Source organism: Rhinopithecus bieti, unplaced genomic scaffold (assembly GCF_001698545.2).
Source record: "Rhinopithecus bieti isolate Rb0 unplaced genomic scaffold, ASM169854v2 scaffold_18354, whole genome shotgun sequence".
NCBI lineage: Eukaryota > Metazoa > Chordata > Mammalia > Primates > Cercopithecidae > Rhinopithecus > Rhinopithecus bieti.
Genome location: NW_016809835.1, coordinates 2,524,840 through 2,543,563, shown reverse-complemented (window position 1 = coordinate 2,543,563; position 18,724 = coordinate 2,524,840). Strand labels below are relative to the sequence as shown.

The following is an 18,724-nucleotide window of genomic DNA, read 5'->3' as shown; positions in this document are numbered from 1 at the left end:
TTCTTATATTAAACCAGCTGTTTTCTCGCCAGTCTATTTGGTAACATTTTGTATTTGTTTAGTAACTTATCAGGATGAGGGGTTGTCTTTGGTTCTGAAGAACAGAATGAAATGATCCCAGGTAGAGTAAATACAAAGAACATAATTTAAATTCAGTGTTCTAAAGCCCAGGAAAATCATGAGCACACCCTTTTGGGAGACAACTCTCCATGGGTCGCCCAAATTTCTGCATGCCTTGAGAGCAAAAGCACTGACTGCTTTTATTCCAGACTACCTTTTCAAGGATGTTTGTGGACAACAGACACAGTGTCACATCCAAAGCAAAGGACAGGCATGATTACTGGCCATTATAAGAGATTTGGGTTTTCTAAGCTCAGGGTTCCTCTCTTGAAAGCAACTTCCTATGTGTGCAAGAGGCACATAGAGCTTTTCATGTCTCCCCACAGGAACTGGGGCTCAGGTAACTGAAGAAAAGATGCTAATATTCTGGCCACTGCTACATAATAAATTGTCCTTTATTTCTCTTTGTCTTGTATACTCCACTAGCATCCATGAAACTGGGGCAGGCTAACTCATTAGCTTCCAAGTGGGAAAAAATCTCTGACTCTTCACAGTTCTTAACACCTTTGTTAGTAAAAACCAATCCTAATTTGGTTGATGGTGGTGTCCTCTCCAAGGCAAAGGCAAGTCTACCCTGTTCAATGCAATGCTATGTAGTATAAGGCACCCGGCCAACCCTCAATAACAATAAACAAGAAGAGGAGCTTGGCTCCCCCAGCAATTTACAAAAATAAACCATCTAGAGCCCTCTGCTAGAAATGATGTGCTCCCTGGGAGATTTCAATATTTCTTCCTAAGTTTTCCCAACTTCTCTTCCTCCCTCCAGCAACTATCTCTGATTCAGTAGGGATTTCAAAAATAAGGCTCACTACCTTAAAATACATTGATGAAGGAAAATGCACATGAGGCAGTCACTGATAAAAGGCAAAGAGAAAGTTTAAAGCTAGGGGCTTATCTCAAACCAGTCTCAGGGTTCAGCTAAAGAAAACAAAAGTAGGGTACAGCACATTGCCTTAATCTTACAGATTTCAAACAAAAGACTGGGAAACTCAGTTAGGAAGGAACAGGGGAGATTTTGGTAAGAAAAACTATTTAAAGAACATGTGCTTCCTGCCTCTTTGATTTCTGAAGCATCAGGAAATACGTTACTAAATACCTTTGAACAAAAAAGGGAACAGAAGCCCTGAGGATGCAGAAATTTACATTTCTTGTTTCTTTTATTTTTGTTTTAGGCTTGCTATATTCGAAGCAGAATATCATAGTGTGGTAGAGGCTGCCAGTTTTCTAACCAATATCCATTCTCTCCTCCTTTTTTGATAACAGAACACCCTAACCTTAATAGATGCTTTCATGTATGTATGAAACTCAAAGACTATTTCTCAGAATTCTCTGCAATTAGGTGTGGTCATGGGATTAAGTTCTGGCCAATAACACCACCAGTACCAGTTGTCGGATGAGACATTTGAAAAAGCATCTTTAAAAGGGATGAACTTCTTTGTTCACTCCCATTTTTTCCTACTTCTTGCTGGACCGGGGATGCAATGAATGGAAGCCACGTGTTAAAGATGGTAGAGCAGAAACATAGCAAGAGGCTGGGTTCCTGATGACATCATGGAATGCCACACCAGGCGTGGACAGACCACACTCGTTTTCCACATGGAAGAAAAATAAAGGCTCTAATTTGTATAGGCTTTTATTTTTATTTTTGGAGACTACATTGCTCCCAAACAAATGCAATTCTTAACTCACACACATGAGTAAGATGCTGCCACGAAGGAATTTGTGAGAAATGAGTCCTGTCTCCTTTCCTCCCTGTGCACCCTAGACTTCCAGCATAAGCTAGAACTTTAGGGTGACCTAAGTGGGTAGGAGAAAGGGGCATTAAGACATTCACCCGTATTAACAAATAAATGATAAAAGCAAAACCACTTGTCAATTCCCTTGCAAAGTAAATTCAATTCCAAAGTGGATCTCCAATTGGAGACACACCAGGTTTATAGACAAATGATTAGAATTCAAAAACAATCAGTGGAAAGTTACCCTGCATGGGTCTCTGCTACTTTCAGACATATTCGGAAGTGGAAATTAATTCCTTGACGTGAAGCAGCATGACTAAAGAGGGTCTATGTTTGAGATTGAGAGGTTTAAATTCAGACTGAAAAGGCAGAGTCAATATACATGTGTTTTGATGAGATCTGTTAAAACAACGCAGTATGTATTAAGAATTAGCTGGGAAAATAGGAAACTGGGCCCTTTGGGTCACACTAGTAACAGGAACAATTTAATAAAACAATTAAGTTAGGGAGAAAATTTGTTAAGTTCAAATTTCAATTGACAGCAGCAAAAGATTTTAGCATAAGGCATTAATTTTTAAAGCACATCAGAAAAAAAGTTGCATTTATTTCTGTGAATACTGACTAAACAGACTCTACTCAGCCTATCTGTCAGTTTCCATCGCTCAATAATTAACAAGCTGCCTTTAAGGATTTCAAGTAGATGAGTCAGCCTTGGAGTAGGTAAGGTCCATGCAGTCATTTTTTAAACTGTGCTCTACTAACAGACACCTAGAATCTAAAAGATTACTAAACTTGAGAATGGCAACCATATCTTTTTCATCATTCCCGAGGAAGATGACATAGAAGCCTTTCTCATATTGCAACATGAGAAATTTGGGTTGAACATTTGAAAGAATTTCCTGAGAATTTTTAAACACTGAAACTATCTTTAAGTTTCCCGACAGTGGGTAATTCTGTGACGCAGTTCAGAAAGGATGATTCATACTCAGTATCACTTCAAGGTTCCTTACGGAGTCCTTGCCTGAAACACGCCCAGCCCACTGCATCCATAGGCTGACTTTCTTTTCCAGCCCTCAGAGGAAAGGAGCTGTTCCTGCTGCCTGGTGGCAAGCACACGCTTTTTTCACCATGCCCTACGTTGCTCCTCCTACTGGGAATGGACAATCTCATGCTCAGCAAGCTCATGTTTAACTCCACCAAAGCACCTTCTCATTTGGCGGAAAAAAAAAAAAAAAGAAATCAAATCATTACTAGATTCTTTTGGTTGTTGTTGGAGACAGGGTCTCGCTCTGTTGCCCAGGCTGGAGTGCAATGGCGTGATCTCCACTCACAGCAGCCTCTGTCTCCCAGGTTCAAGCAATCCTCCTGCCTTAGCCTCCCAAGTAGGCCAGGATTACAGGCACACGCCACATTCAGCTAATTTTTGTATTTTTAGTAGAGATGGGGTTTCACCATGTTGGCCAGGCTGGTCTTGAACTCCTGACTTCAAATAATCCACCCACCTCATCCTTCCAAAGTGCTGAGGTTACAGGCATGAGCCACTGCACCCAGCCCATTACTAGATTCTTATAACTGTGAGAGATAGGCCAGGATGGAAGGAGATGAGAAATCTAAATCCAGAGGTGGATTACATGCACTAGTGGGATTGTGTTTTTTGACATCCAGTCTTGTGTTCTTTTTATTACTCAAGAGGAGACACTAATCCTAGTCCTGGATAAGAGACACACCTTTTTCATCTCTGTAGGTCTGGAGTGGTAGGGAAACCCTACGCTTCGCAGTCAGAGTTGTTGGTGTTAAAACTCTGACTCTGCTATTTAATTAGTTGGGAGAACTAAGGTAATTTACTTACCCTTGAATCTTCATTTTTCACATCTACAATGTGGAGAAAAATTGTTTTGATAAAGTTGTATAACAAATCTAAAGTACCAAGCATGATACCTTAGATAAATTAAATTAAAACCCTGCTTACCTCACAGTTTGATTTCTTATCACCAATGCGTACCGAAACCCTCAACCTTGCTTGAACTCTAGGAAAAGTGACCAATGATCCAAGTAAAACACTTTTCCCCCTGTTCTCCTTTCTTTCCTACCTGATATTATAAGAGACTTGGATAGCTTTAGTTTTAGTGAAAGAGTATCTTGCTAATCCCAGCAGTTCTATTCTGTCCCATCATGATAGATGGGACATCTAAAGGACACACTCTCAGAAGCACTTATATACTGGAATACCAGAGCTGTCCATATCCAGCAGGAAGCAGAGAAGTCAAAGACATAGTGTGCCTGCTGGAAGACCAGGCTTCCCAGTCTGTTTAGCTTACTGGTATCACTTGCTCAAATGACCCGACTTTCTGGACTCTGGACCTTTGCCAACCTTGGCCTCCCAGACCTGCTTTAGCCTTTCTTTAGCCATGAGCTTTTCAGGCTGACCCACCTGCTCTGACCTGTAGTTTCTGTTTCAGCCCCCAAGATGAAGAGCAGCTACCTGCAGCAGGCTAAAACAGGGAGGGCTCTTAGCCTCTTGAATTTCTACAAAGCTGCGAGTCTTTCCCTCTCTTTTCTGGTGCTTCCTCTGCCTCACCATTAATGCCTTATAAACTCATTCCTGAGCCCTCATACTTCCCTGCTTTCTTATGGCATTCATCAGTTCATATCAAATCCATTACCAGGTATATGTAGTTGAGTTCATGCCCTCCAGGTTTACGCCCTTTGAAACTAAAAAGTCTCTTTGTCGATATTTTTCTAGTATTTTGTTTCTTCCATTTAAATTTCATTTCATTTTTTCAAGTTCTCTGTTATCACTGTCTCCATTTTTCTGGTTCGTTGGGCTCACCTTTCTCTCATGTAAAAGCATTTTGCAAAGTAAAGTTGAGGTCCAATATGAGGTATTCTTATGGCATACTTCTTGCCTGACCTTGTTCTCCAAAATTTACCATAAATGCTCATCTAGTCATTCTCTGAAAAATCACCTGGGCACTGGTGTGGGATGACATTTGAAGATAACTACCATGGGCAGAACTGAAAAGCATTATTATCTTTAAGTATGACTCTTTCAGAAGTTTGGAGTTATGCATAATTCCTGTTTACTAGGTTCTAGGATTTGGTACAAATGAATCCTTTTAATTTAACTCATGTCAAACAAATACTATTGTCCTGAATCGCCCGCACCCCAGAGGAGCTCGGCCTGCGCTGCGCCACGATGTCCGGGGAGTCTGCCAGGAGCCTGGGGAAAGGAAGCGCGCCCCCGGGGCCGGTCCCGGAGGGCTCGATCCGCGTCTACAGCATGAGGTTCTGCCTGTTTGCTGAGAGGATGCTTCTGGTCCTGAAGGCCAAGGGAATCAGGCATGAAGTCATCAATATCAACCTGAAAAATAAGCCTGAGTGGTTCTTTAAGAAAAATCCCTTTGGTCTGGTGCCAGTTCTGGAAAACAGTAAGGGTCAGCTGATCTATGAGTCTCCCATCACCTGTGAGTACCTGGATGAAGCATACCCAGGGAAGAAGGTGTTGCCGGATGACCCCTATGAGAAAGCTTGCCAGAAGATGATCTTAGAGTTGTTTTCTAAGGTGCCATCCTTGCTAGGAAGCTTTATTAGAAGCCAAAATAAAGAAGACCATGCTGGCCTACAAGAAGAATTTCGTAAAGAATTTACCAAGCTAGAGGAGGTTCTGACTAATAAGAAGACGACGTTCTTTGGTGGCAATTCTATCTCTATGATTGATTATCTCATCTGGCCCTGGTTTGAACGGCTGGAAGCAATGAAGTTATATGAATGTGTAGACCACACTCCAAAACTTAAACTGTGGATGGCAGCCATGAAGAAAGATCCCACAGTCTCAGCCCTGCTCATCAGTGAGAAGGACTGGCAAGGTTTCCTAGAGCTTTACGTACAGAACAGCCCTGAGGCCTGTGACTATGGGCTCTGAAGGGGGCAGAAGTCAGCAATAAAGCTATGTTTGATGTTTTCCTTCACTAAAACAAACAAACAAACAAACAAATACTATTAGTATTAGCAAATACTCATTGAACACTGACTACCTGCCAGGCACTATGTTAACTATTTTATATGCACTATTTATTTTAATCCCTACAACAAAAAGATAGCTACTATTACTGTTTCAGATCAAAGGAAACTGGGGGGTTTCCAGGGGCAAATTAACCTAAGGACTCAGAGCTAGTATAAGAGGTGGTTACAATTCATAGTTCATTTTTTTTTTTTTTTTTTTTTTTTTTTTTTTTTTTTAGACAGAGTCTTGCTCTGTTGCCAGGCTGGAGTGCAAAGGCACGTTTTTGACTCACTGCAACCTCTACCTCCCAGGTTCAAGCAATTCCCCTGCCTCAGCCTTCTGAGTAGCTGGGACTACAAGCAAGCGCCACCACGCCCGGCTAATTTTTTGTATTTTAGTAGAGATAGGGTTTCACCATGTTGGCCAGGATGATCTCGATCTCCTGATCTCGTGACCCACCTGCCTTGGCCTTCTAAAGTGCTGGGATTACAGGTGTGAGCCACCGCGCCCAGCCACAGTTCATATTCTTTTAAATAGAAGCTCCACCAAAACCAATCTCCCAACAAATAACACCCTCCACCTCATTCCCTCCAATCCCACAGTCCTGTCTTCCTCCAGACCACTACTCAGCAGGTGCCTGCCCTAAGGGCCCCTCACGTTGCTCCTGCCGGCCACCCCGACCCCCTTCATCTACTCATCTTGGAATACTCCATTGATTGTGACCTGTTATCCTAGTTGTGTCATGCTAATGCTTACACATTTCCATTTTTCTGAAAATGTTTTCTTCATCTCAATCCTTTGACTGTTTCAGAAGACTATAAGCTCCTGAAAGTTTTTTTCTTTGGCAACTCCCTACACACAAGCAGACGCAGTATACAAGGAGTCTCAATATGGGCAGGCTGAATGGGGACTATGGTGTCCTTAATGACAAGATAGTCTTTTATAATTGGTCCAGGAAGGTTTCATGACTCACTGCTCAAACTCTGGGAGTGGTAATATGCCTCAAACTTTATTATTAGCATGAATCTGGCGAATCTGAGATAATTTTTTTTCCTTTGCTTTTAGTTTTAGGAATTAAGGTTTTGCATGTCTTGGTGATACGTGTGCAGCCACTTGCTGACCCAGACCACAAGGTCCCAAATAAGTGTCCCGGGTGGCCCAGGTAAGTTAATGGGGAAGAGGACCATGGCATACTGGCAACACAGTAAGAATGACAATAGATAACATTTACTGAATGTTTACCACATGTCAGGCACTATTTTGTGTACCATAAGTATATAAGTTCATTAACTGCAACAATGCCATGAGTTAGGTACCACCAATAATATGCAGTTAGCACATAGGTTTCTCTCAAGGCTTGGTAAAGAGCCTGGAGGATCTGTCTCCATCTCCTCCTCGTCCCTACATCTACAGCTTTCTTAGCCACGTCTCATGTCTTCAGCATCTAGCCGTGTCTTATATATGAGCATATCTACCTCTCTCCCACCTGTTTACAAACTCCTGGAAGCAACAGCTGTGTTGATTCTTCTCACAAGGGTGATACTGTAATTTTTCACATAGAGGAACTCAATAAATGACTGTGGATTTGAATGAAAACCTTGGCAGATCAAGTCATTATATACAGCCAAAAAATTTAAGCATAATTTTATTATAATACATTTATTATAATACATTTCAGGGCTTACCTTAAACCACAAAGAAGTCACTTACATTTAAATTAGTGCAGGCTATGCTTTCTGGATTCATGATTTGAGAAAAAATGGACACAGCTTTTGCCACCTCATTCTAGAAGGAAGAGAAACAAATCATATTCCATATCATAGGAACTAATGTTATTGTAAAAGTTCACTTAAAGAAGGCAATATATTCCTATTAAGGTGACCTCAGGGTTTTGAAGTCCACAAAGAAAAAACGTTTCGGAAATCAAAACTGAACACTCCATAAAATGCTCCATCCAGTCGCATATTGTTGGATGTTTTAATAGCCTGCCTAAGTCCAGTTCTTAAGACGCAGGCATAAAGTTGGCATTTCCCCTTCTCCTATTGGAATCAGCTTCTAAAAATAGGAATGAGGAACAAAGTGCAAAGCCTGTCTTTGACATACATAATTAGAATACAGAAACCTCAAACCACAGCAGAGCTGGAAACACTGCCAGAAACATTGGAAATGGAGGCTGGCAGGGTTCAGGAGAAAGCAATCAGAGGTGGACAGTGCTCTGTATCTCACAAAGAACCTACAACAGTACAACTCTCAAAGGTAAGGGCACAACCTGAAGTACAAAACCTAAATTCCTATTTACAATGATGAGAACAGTGTGTAGGACTAGGAAAGAGAACTTCCGTGGATCCTTGTGGTGGCAGAGAAGAGGCTAGTCAAGCGTTTCCATAGACAAGCCATATTCATAGGAAGCAGTAGGTTCCTAAGACGGCAGCAGCAGAGAAGAGACTGCATACCAAAACCCACCTCAGTGCCTATTTCTGTTGACTTAAAAAATGAAGCCTGTACATACTTGCAGACAAAACTCTGGCTTATATGAAGAAAAATCCTGCTAGTCTAGAACAGTGCTCTGGTGTCCCGCTCTGTTGTTCTCTCTCTCTCTGACATGAATCTACAAATGACCGATCTAAAAGAAACTTAAGTTTTTCTTTTATTTTTGAATTTATTTATTTATTTGTTTATTGAAACAGAGTTTTGCTCTGTTGCCCAGGCTGGAGGGTAGTGGTGGAATCATGGAGCTTCAAACTCCTGGGCACAAGCTATTTTCGTGCCTCAGTCTCCTGAGCAGCAAGGACTACAGGCATGTACTATGTACTACTGCACCTGTTTTAATTATTTACCTATTTTTTGTAGAGACAGGGTCTCCCTATGTTATCTTGGCTGGTCTCAAACTCCTGGCCTCAAGTGATCCTCCCCTCTCCCAAAGTGCTGGGATTATAGGCAGGAGCCATTGTGCTAGGCCTGAAACTTACACTTTTCAACGATGAATAGTCAAAAAAGAACCACCACATGACACTCATAAAGAAGGTATTTTCAAAAGGCGGAAAGGAACACAGTAGAACAAAATTAAGAAAACAACTGGTACAGTGGCTCACGCCTGTAATCCCAGCACTTTGGGAGGCTGTGGCAGGCAGATCACTTGAGGTCAGGAGTTCAAGACCAGCCTGGCCAACATGGTGAAACCCTGTCTCTACTAAAATACAAAAATTTAGCTGGGAACACGCCTACTAAAACACAAAAATTTGACGGGCGCATGCCTGTAATCCCAGCTACTCAGGAAGCTGAGGCAGGAGAATCACTTAAACCCAGGAGGCAGAGCAGAGGTTGCAGTGAGCCAAAACTGCAACACTGCACTCCAGCCTGGGCGACAGAGTGAGACTCTAACAAAAAAAAAAAAGAAAAGAATATAACGGGCCACCAATGAAGAAACCCTAATTGAAAAATATTTCCATGGATATAGAAGATAGAAACGAGAAAAATGAACAAGATCACGTCAATCAGAAGTGGAAAAAAATCAGGCAGGCCTTAGATTTCTCCACAGCAATATTCTATACCAGAAGACAGAAAAGCAATGTCTAAAAGTACCTCAAGAAAAGCAAATGTCACCCTGAAATTGTAAATCTGGCCAAACTGTAGTTCAAGTACAAAAACAACCGGCAAATAAAATAACTTAAAATACCAAGAACTCAAGGGATATTGTTCCTCCAAAGAATTTACTAAAATACTCACTTCAGCCAACAAAGAGAAAACTGGAAAAACAATTAGCACCAAACAACCTATTTAGCTACACACAGGACTCAAAAGTGGGGAGTATGGCTACAGAACAGAGCGTAAATGTTATATGCCTGGACAATGAAGCAACGCTAACACTAACGAAAGTTAGAAACAGAAGGAAAAGAGATGAAAGGTAAAGAAGGTATTCCCATTTCCTTATCTTTATTATCAGCAGGCCAAAAAATATCACTTAAAACTGACAAATCAAGTACATTTAAGAGTAAAGTGAACACTATCAAAGTAAAATATGGGCTAAAATTGGGTGTTGGAGGGGGAGGAAGAAAATAAGATGAAAAACAGAGGAAATACACTATTTTCACCATTACTTACATTAGGGAATTAACAGGTCTTGTCCAAAGAATTAAAGAATTAAGAAAATCAAAACTATGGTTTTAAAGTTACCACTAGAGCAAAAATACCAACTAGAGAAAATAACCACATGGCATAAGATAGTAGAAAAACTTATAGAAACAAAAGCATCAAATGAGACCTAAGATCAAATCTGTCATATTAATACAAATGGATATTAAAAGATTAGCATCATATTATAAAGGAACATAGAAATTTATGCAGTATATAAGAGATAAAGTTCAAACAAAACAATTCAGAAAGATTGCAAAAATAAAGGATAGGAAAAGCTGTATATTGGGCAAATGCAAACCTCATCAAAACAAAGAGAGAAATAAGTGAAAAGAGGGATGGAGTTATTAATATTAGATAAGGTTGAATTCAGGGCAAAAGCAGTAAACATTCCTAGATAGGCACTTTATAATGCTAAAGTGAGGGATTCACAGTGATGATGTAAAAGTGATGATGTATCTGTGCACCAAACAGTATAACTTAGACTTAAATAAAGAAAAACTACAGGAGCTATACAAAGAAAGAAAAACACATGCCTTCGAAGAGACTTTAATTCACTCACTCACCTCATGACAGATTAAGAAGACAAAATAATTCCCCTGGACAGCGAGAGAAGCTTAGAAAGTTAAAAAAATGATCTTGGCCCAGCAGAAGTCTGGAAAGTGTATAATCTCTTAAGTCTTGTCTTTCAGTGACTCTTCCCAGCAGTATATGGAAATGGATCACCCTCATGTTTCGATTTCTAATAATAAGAGTTCTCCAGCTATATTTTACCAGCCAGGAAAACAACCTGGTTTGGTTACTATTTTTCTGCTATAAAATTTCCTTTTACCACATAGGAAACATGTAAAGCATTTCATATTTTTTTAAGCTCTGGAATAGGAAATCTCAGGAGAGGCTCTTCCAGAGGGATGGTGTTGCAGGGTTCCAGCTCTAACTCTGGCCATCACTGAGGCATGACCTCAGGGAGGTCCCCTCTTATCTCTGGGTCTCTGCTACCTCCACCTGTCCAGTCAGGGGAATGAGGCTAAATGATCACTAAAGTCACCCAAATAACAGTAGCAGTTGGGTATAACTATGAAGTATGTGATGGATCCCACTTCTACAATGGGCTGACACAGCAGTCCTCATTCATCTGATCCTAATTCAACTTTGGAGAGCATTAAATTAAACTGTTCTCCGAGAACGTTACAACGTCATCCGATGACTTGCAATTTTCATTTTAATTACTTGAGAAATTTCTCTACCCTTCTATTTAGAAATGCATGTTAGGTCCCCAACTGTAAATAAAAACATTCTTTGCCGGTACAGGTATAGATATAGGTTGCCATGGCAACAAAGGCATTGGTCTCTTTATGGGGACTACTTCTTTATGATGCAGTCAGAAGGAAAAAAGTAAAAGCAAGGACAAATAAAAGTAATGAAGTCCTGGCCACTCCCAGTTTACTTACGTACACCACAAAGCTTTACCTGATTCAGAGCTAATGCCACAGCAAAACAGCATGCTCTCCTGGAGACAATTTCTCCTTTGAGTAGAGCTTCTTCTCTTAATGTAGTACAAATTTTCAAAGACTCAGGGCTATTCTGTGAGGAGACAGGATTGTTCGATTAATGTTATAAACCTTTAAATTCAATAAAATGATTAATAGTGCTCAATATTTAGAGTTCCTTTTGTAAGGATTTCCTAGAGCCTACCTTAAGCCACTTAAAAGATTAAGCCCCATATAAACACTATCTGCAAATACACCAGGCTACTGATCTGTTAGCAGGTCAAATCTAAATTAACTTTAGTTTTAAAGCTCATTTTCAATTTTCTGAATCGGGGCAGTTTTTACCAGAAAATAAACACATCTCCTTGTATCTGGGCAGGCTAGTTTCTAGACACAGACCCCATAGCTTACGAGTACAAAGGTTCTGCCTGCTACTATATTAAATAGCTGATTAAGGCTCAATAACACCAGGAAACTTTTTCTGGGGAATTTCCAATCTGAAAATATTCATATGTCAAATATTTGAAAACTTGAACACTTGAACACTAATTTGAACATAAAGTATAAAAGAATCCTATGAAAACAGAAACCTCAAAAAAAAAAAAATCCAAGAATGTCAGTGACACAAAAACAGCAGTGGTAAAACCAAATCCTCTTCCTTTGTGCATGCTGTGGGGGATTAGGTTTATGAGAGCAGCCTCGCTGTGCAACTATGTCATCTGTCATGACAGGAGTTGCAACTCCTGTCAAAATAGAGTTCAAATGGGATGAGAGAGGACAGTTCCCAGAATTGATGTGGAATTTTTACTGGCTGACCAGATCACTTTTTCAACTCATCTCCACTGGGTGAAACAAGTTATTCTTGGACACAACACAGGGGAGAAAATCCTCTGGCCTTTCCTAATTTATTTATTTTATTTTTTGAGACGGAGTCTCATTCTGTTGCCCAGGCTGGAGTGCAAGGGTGTGATTTCGGCTCACTACAACCTCTGCCTCTCCAGTTCAAATGACTCTCCTGCCTCAGCCTCCAAAGTAGCTAGGATTACAGGTATGTGCCACCACTGGCTAATTTTTGTATTTTTAGTACAGACAAGGTTTCACCATGTTGGCCAGGCTGGTCTCGAACTCCTGACCTCAGGTGATCTGCCTGCCTTGGCCTCCCAAAGTGCTGGGGTTGCAGGCGTGAGCCACTGCGCATGGCCTCTAAGCAGAACTGAAATTCTCGTCATTGCAGCATACACTCAGGGAGGCATCCCTAAGTGGAAGACGAGAAGGCTTAGAATTACAATGCTGAATAAGTGATGCTCTAGTGCTGTGTGGTTTTGTTTTTTGCCTCCTAGAATTGTAGAATGGTGTGAATGAAAGAATTATTGAATCCAGAGGTCAGCAAACGATGACCCTTGGGCTAAATGTAGCCTACAGCTAAGAACGACTTAAACATTTTTAAAGGCCTGTACGAACAAAAACAAACAATATGGGGCAGAATTCATATGAGGCAGAGACATACATGGCCCCCAAAGCCTAAAATATTTACTATCTAGCCTTTTATAAGAAAAGTTTGCTGACTCCCAAATCTATCTCATTTGTAAAATGAGATAGGTGATCAGTTCACAGCTATATAAGCCATATATATAAGCTATATAATACCAAAGGGGAGACTAGACTCCAAGTTTCTCAATTTCCAGTTGGTTTTCTTTCCACTATAACCCAGCTATCCCCTTGTTTTGGAAAACTGGCATTGCTACACTCTTCAGGAGGGTTTTTCAACAGCCCATGTTCTACTTCGCTTAGTGTTCCTTTGTTTTCAGTACAAAGAGGTTTTGTGTGCCAGGTTTCCAAAGTTTAAATGATATGAATGAGAACAGTAATACATTAAACATTGATCATTTCACTATTTCAATAATCATTCACTAAACATTGAAGAAACAGTTTTTGTGGGCAAGAAATAATCCTGGTACAGTAATAATAAAATAACTTTTTTTTCTTTTTTTGAGACAGAGTCCCACTCTGTTGGAGTGCAGTGGCACGACCTCAGCTCACTGCAACCTCTGCCTTCTGGGTTCAAGCGATTCTCCTGCCTCAGCCTCCTGAGTAGCTGGGATTACAAGGTGCATGCCACCACGCCCAGCTATTTTTTTGTATTGATAAAAGAACTTATAAGTCATGGTCTCTGTCCTCAGCATTCACTTTCATGTCACATATGTTTATTAAAGAACTACTGGATACCAGGCACTGTGTTAGGTGGTAGGATACAAAGATGCCTCAAGGAGCTCACACTCAAGTGGAGAGAATGGAACGTGCATCTACTAAGTACAACATTAGGCTGTGTCAGAAGTACCAGGGAGGTGATACAAATAGAGCACAATTAAGGGATATCTGGAGGTGACAAACATCACTTCCAGTTTCAGTGACTATAAAAACCTTCAAATATGAAGACAAAGTAGTCATTGAAAGCTCAGTGAAGGAAGCTAAGATTTCCATAGACAAGGACAACAGGGAAGATGGATCTAGCAGCGGCCAGCATGTGAGATGACTTTAAAGCAGAGCCCGAACCCAACACATTGCCTCTTGTTCTCACTATCTACACAATCACCAAAGAAGAGTGAAAGATGAAAAAATTACTTTTCCCATAAAACTGTCTGATATGGCTAACTTGAGTTTTCTAAAAATAAATACATTTAAAATTAAAACATTTGCACCAGATGGAAAACAGACTTCAGAGGAACTGAATTTTATTTATAGAGAGAAAAAAAATCCTCTCTCAAAGACCGCCCACAATGCTCTCAAAGTTTAGGGGAAGGAGTCTTACCAGTTTGTAGCAAATTGCAAAAGCAAGAACATAGGTATCTTTGGTGAACTTTACATTTTGGTTTTTCATCTCTATCAATACTTCCAAAGCACCTGCCAAAAGTGAGAGTGGATCGCAGTGTTAATCAGAGTTCCTCTACTATTGGCCCCCAAAGCTCTCATCTGTTCAGCACCATCTACAGAAAAGTGTATTTCAACAAAATAAAAGCTATTTTTCAAAGTAATTTAGCAATTAGCTAAATGTTGAAATAAACTATGAGGTCAAACAGGAAGAACTAATGTTTTAAAAGCTGCTTCACAATTTTAGCACAAGTAAAATCTGGGATATTTAGTTTAAGGGATGATATGCAATACGATGTTTTCAAACTTCACAAGGTCTCCAGAATTCAGCCACTTATCAGGGATATAAGAATCATTTTTGCACGACTCATTTTCCCCCCTAATTCCCAGGCCAGCAAACAGCAGAATTTTTCAGCAAATAGAAATTGCAGTACTTACTTTCATATTTGCCTTTGATAAATAACATGTCCATCAAAATATTGAATGATGTGGAGTCTGAGAAGAAACCTCGTAAATGCTAATGAAGAAGAACAATATAGTTTGGTTAAAAGTTAAAACTATTTATTGAGGAGGTACTTTTACTGTCTCTTATCTATCCAGGTCTCATTTTTCTGCATACTTTGTTCATTTGGCCATCTGAATTCTCTAATATATTTTATATACTCAGGTTTTATTTTTGAAAAAAGTTGGCCGGGCATGGTGGCTCACGACTATAATCCCAGCACTTTGGGAGCCCTAGGCAGGTGGATCACGAGGTCAGGAGTTCAAGACTAGCCTGGCCAACAGAGTGAAACCCAGTCTCTACTAAAAATACAAAAATTAGCCGGACATAGTGGCAGGCGCCTGCAATCCCAGCTACTCAGGAGGCTGAGACAGAGAATTGCTTGAACCCAGGAGGTGGAGGTTGCAGTAAGCTGAGATCGTGCAACTGTACTCCAGCCTGGGTGACAGAGTGAGACTCCGTCTCAAAAAAAAAAAAAAAAAAAAAAGAAAAAAGTTAAAATGCCTTCCACTCTCTTGGCTGTCATGCTGAGAGGTACAGCAAGAGATCTCTGGGTTTCATAACTACCATGAAGGACATCTTTAAGGAAACGTCATCTGTCATGCTTAGGAGAAAAGAAACTAGCTAATTAACCCTGGCAGAGTGGTCCCAGAAACTAGGTGCCAGCTATTAACATGAAATGGCAGCTATAAATATACTTGAGGACTAAGGCAGGAGGGTCTCACAACTATGGTCTTTTTTTGGCAATACAGAATTGATTACTCGTCTTTTGAAATAATTCTCCAAAACAGTGGTTCTCAACATTTTTTTCCAACTTGTATGTATGTATTTATTTAATTGACAAATGAAAATATATTTGGTGACTCACGCCTGTAATCCCAGTACTTTGGGAGCGAGAGGCGGGATCGCTTGAGGCCAAGAGTTCGGGACCAGTCTGGGCAATACAGCAAGACCCCATCTCTTAAAAAAGTAATAAAAATTAAAAAAATTAACTGGGTGTGGTGGCACAAGGCTAGAGTCCTAGCTACTTGGGAGGCCGAGGTGGGAGGATCACTTGAACCCAAGAGTTATGAGACTGCAATGAGCTATGATAATAGTGCCACTGCATTCTGGCTTAGGTGACAGAGCAAGACCCCATATCCAAACAAAAACCCAAAAAACAGTAGGTTGTTTTGAAATACGTATATATTACAGAATGGTTAAGCCAAGCTAATTAACATATGCATTACTTCACGTACTCATTTTGTGTGGTGAGAGTACATAAAACCTGTTCTTTAGGCAATTTTGAAGAATACAATACATTGTCATTAACTATAGTCACTATGTTGTACAGAGAAATCCCTTGAACTTATTCCATCTAACTGAAATTTTGTATCCTTTGACCAACATCTTGCTAACATCTCAACATTTTGTGTGCCCTGATAATGGGACACATGGTATTCAAATGTGTCATTAAATGCCTTGCTCAAGTCCACTCTTTTCTGAACACCTACTACACAGACCCTGTTCTAGGTGCTGAGAATAAAGAAATGATAAACAGGACATACACCCTACTCCAAACCCTACTAGGGTTTGTAATCTAGCAGAGCTTAAATTCTGGTGGAGAAGACAGTGAATAAGACAAGTGAAAAAAAATATTAATTTCAGCTATTAGTAAGGTCTATGAAGAGCAAGTAGAGAAGACAGATGGAAGGTAGTCAGGGAAGGCACTGTGAGAAGAGACCTCAGTGAGGTCAAGGAGGAAGCCTCACGGGTGAGGATGCAGAACGTTCCAGTTAGAGGCTGTGAGCTCGCCATGGCTGAGGAAGAACACATAGGTCCAGAGTGAAGTCAGCAAGGGAGAATGGGGAGATGGCACCATGGGCCCCCTAGGTCAGAGTCAGGGGTCTGGGTTTTCTTCAAAGTGTGAAGGAAAGCCACCAGAGCAGCCCCAGCCAATGGAAAAGTATTTTCAGTCACCAAGGATATTTCAGAATCACAATGTATGTGACTCTAAATTTTCAATTAGCCTCACTTAAAAAAGTAAACAGAAATAGACTAAATTATTTAACCTACTATAATGTAATTTCAACATGTAATCAATATAAAAATTATTAACATACATTGCATTCTTTTTATAACAAGTAATTAAAATGCAAATTTGAGTTAGCCACAGTTCATCGACTCCATGTGGCTACCATGTTGGCAACACTACAGGGTTTTAAGTAGGGGATAAGAGAAATTCGGGTAGAAGCAGGATTAGGTCCTATGTCACTTACTTGAGTTTGTTCATCCTACTCCAGAAAAGTTACTTATACGTGAATTTTTCATATACAAGCAGGCTAAAAAAAACACTTCGCTTTCATCTTTTTTATTTTGTTTTATCACCATACTCGTGGCTATGATTTATTATAGTGGGAAGCTTTTGTTTTCCTTTAACTGAAACATTAACATGTGTTTATTAAAAATAGTCAAATAATACAAAATGTATAAAGTAAAAGTGAGAATTTTAATAATTCTACCCCTAAAGATAAAGTGAGTTAATGTATATCTTCCCAGTATGTATGTATTTATATTTTGTTAAAATGTTAGTATGTCTTTTTTTTATGGAAAAAAAAACAGGATCGAACTATTTGTACTGTTCTAAAACAACCTTTTCTCTGCTTACTAATATATTATGGTCATCTTTCTAATACACAGGTGTCATTAAAGAGCGACAAGCCTAGAGTTAACATTCCTACCATGTACAGAGAAAATTTTGTATAAAAAAAGAGTAAGAGGCAGAAAAACAACTCAGCTTGTTATGTAAGTTACTAAATATACAAAAATGTACCTGGTGGTCAGCCATGGCCCCAAAATTTAGCAAATGTTTCTGATTATGGGAAACACAGCCTCATGAAAAGCAGTCTAAGCTTATACTCCCCCAAAGTGATATTTCTGTCCTCTACATGGTCTCTGGTAATCAAAATGACCTTATTATGAACGAAAGGATTTATAATGTCTCTAGGTCACAGTTTCTTTATCTACAAAATGGAAATCTACCTTACCAAGGCTATTGTGAGAAACAAATAAAATGAAATATTTAAAGTACTTAAACACAATGCTGAGGACATAGTAAATATTCAATGAGTAGCTATAAAAATAATTATTTACTTTTGTTTTTAGGAACAGAAAGTCAGAATATGTGAGGGAAAGTATTTTGAAAATAGAAAAGCACCTCCCAAATGTAGTCTTCAACCAGAAAAATACAAATACAAAATCGAGAAGGAACACAGGTAAAGGATAGGAATGTCCGTCTTTAAATGGAGACTGTCTTAAGCTCTTCTCTATTGAAAGCCCCTAAAAGAGGAGGTGTACAACCTACATTGATACACATCCAAGGTAGGATCATCTGTACCTATACCTCTTCCACACTTGTTCTATATCACTCCACCCCTCTTTCACACAAACTGACTGCAAGGAAACTTAAAAATGCAGAGAAGTGCTCATTCGGCCCAGCAGCCTTTCTTTGAAAATCATTTAACCCAGGAATAATGTGCATGGAAGAGATGCCTTTTCCAATATCACCAAAAACACATACATTGGCAGAGAAAACAATTAGGAAACAATAACCTGGTCTTTCAAGAACTCCACTGCAGATTCCTCGAGATCCAACTCGTAACACAGCCTCACAAAAGTGGTCCAAACTTATACTCCCCAAAGTGATATTTTTGTTCTCTGCATGGTACCTGGTAATGAAAATGATTCAATGAGCCAAAAGGTAGGACACAGGAAAAAGGACAGACACAGACTGTGGCATGTACTACGCCAGGTGCTGGGACACAACAGAGAATAAAGTTCTCTCATAGTCTGGAGGAGGAGAAGTGGAGATTTCAGACAATCGGGAATCCTGGTG

General features: G+C 39.8%; 1 protein-coding gene and 1 pseudogene across 2 annotated transcripts in view; one reads left to right on the top strand and one right to left on the bottom strand.

The window, feature by feature from the left end:
- PTCD2 (pentatricopeptide repeat domain 2) overlaps positions 1-18,724 on the bottom strand; it is a 37,622-nt gene that overhangs the window by 8,186 nt on the left and 10,712 nt on the right. Inside the window, 7 exon segments of the mRNA XM_017890585.1 lie at positions 7,570-7,644; positions 11,461-11,574; positions 14,290-14,381; positions 14,787-14,865; positions 18,442-18,506; positions 18,509-18,529; positions 18,532-18,557. Coding sequence (XP_017746074.1) covers positions 7,570-7,644; positions 11,461-11,574; positions 14,290-14,381; positions 14,787-14,865; positions 18,442-18,506; positions 18,509-18,529; positions 18,532-18,557 — 472 coding nt within the window.
- LOC108541153 (glutathione S-transferase omega-1 pseudogene) lies at positions 3,399-5,823 on the top strand (annotated as a pseudogene). Its single transcript, XR_001888882.1, has one exon. The product of XR_001888882.1 is annotated as a glutathione S-transferase omega-1 pseudogene (transcript).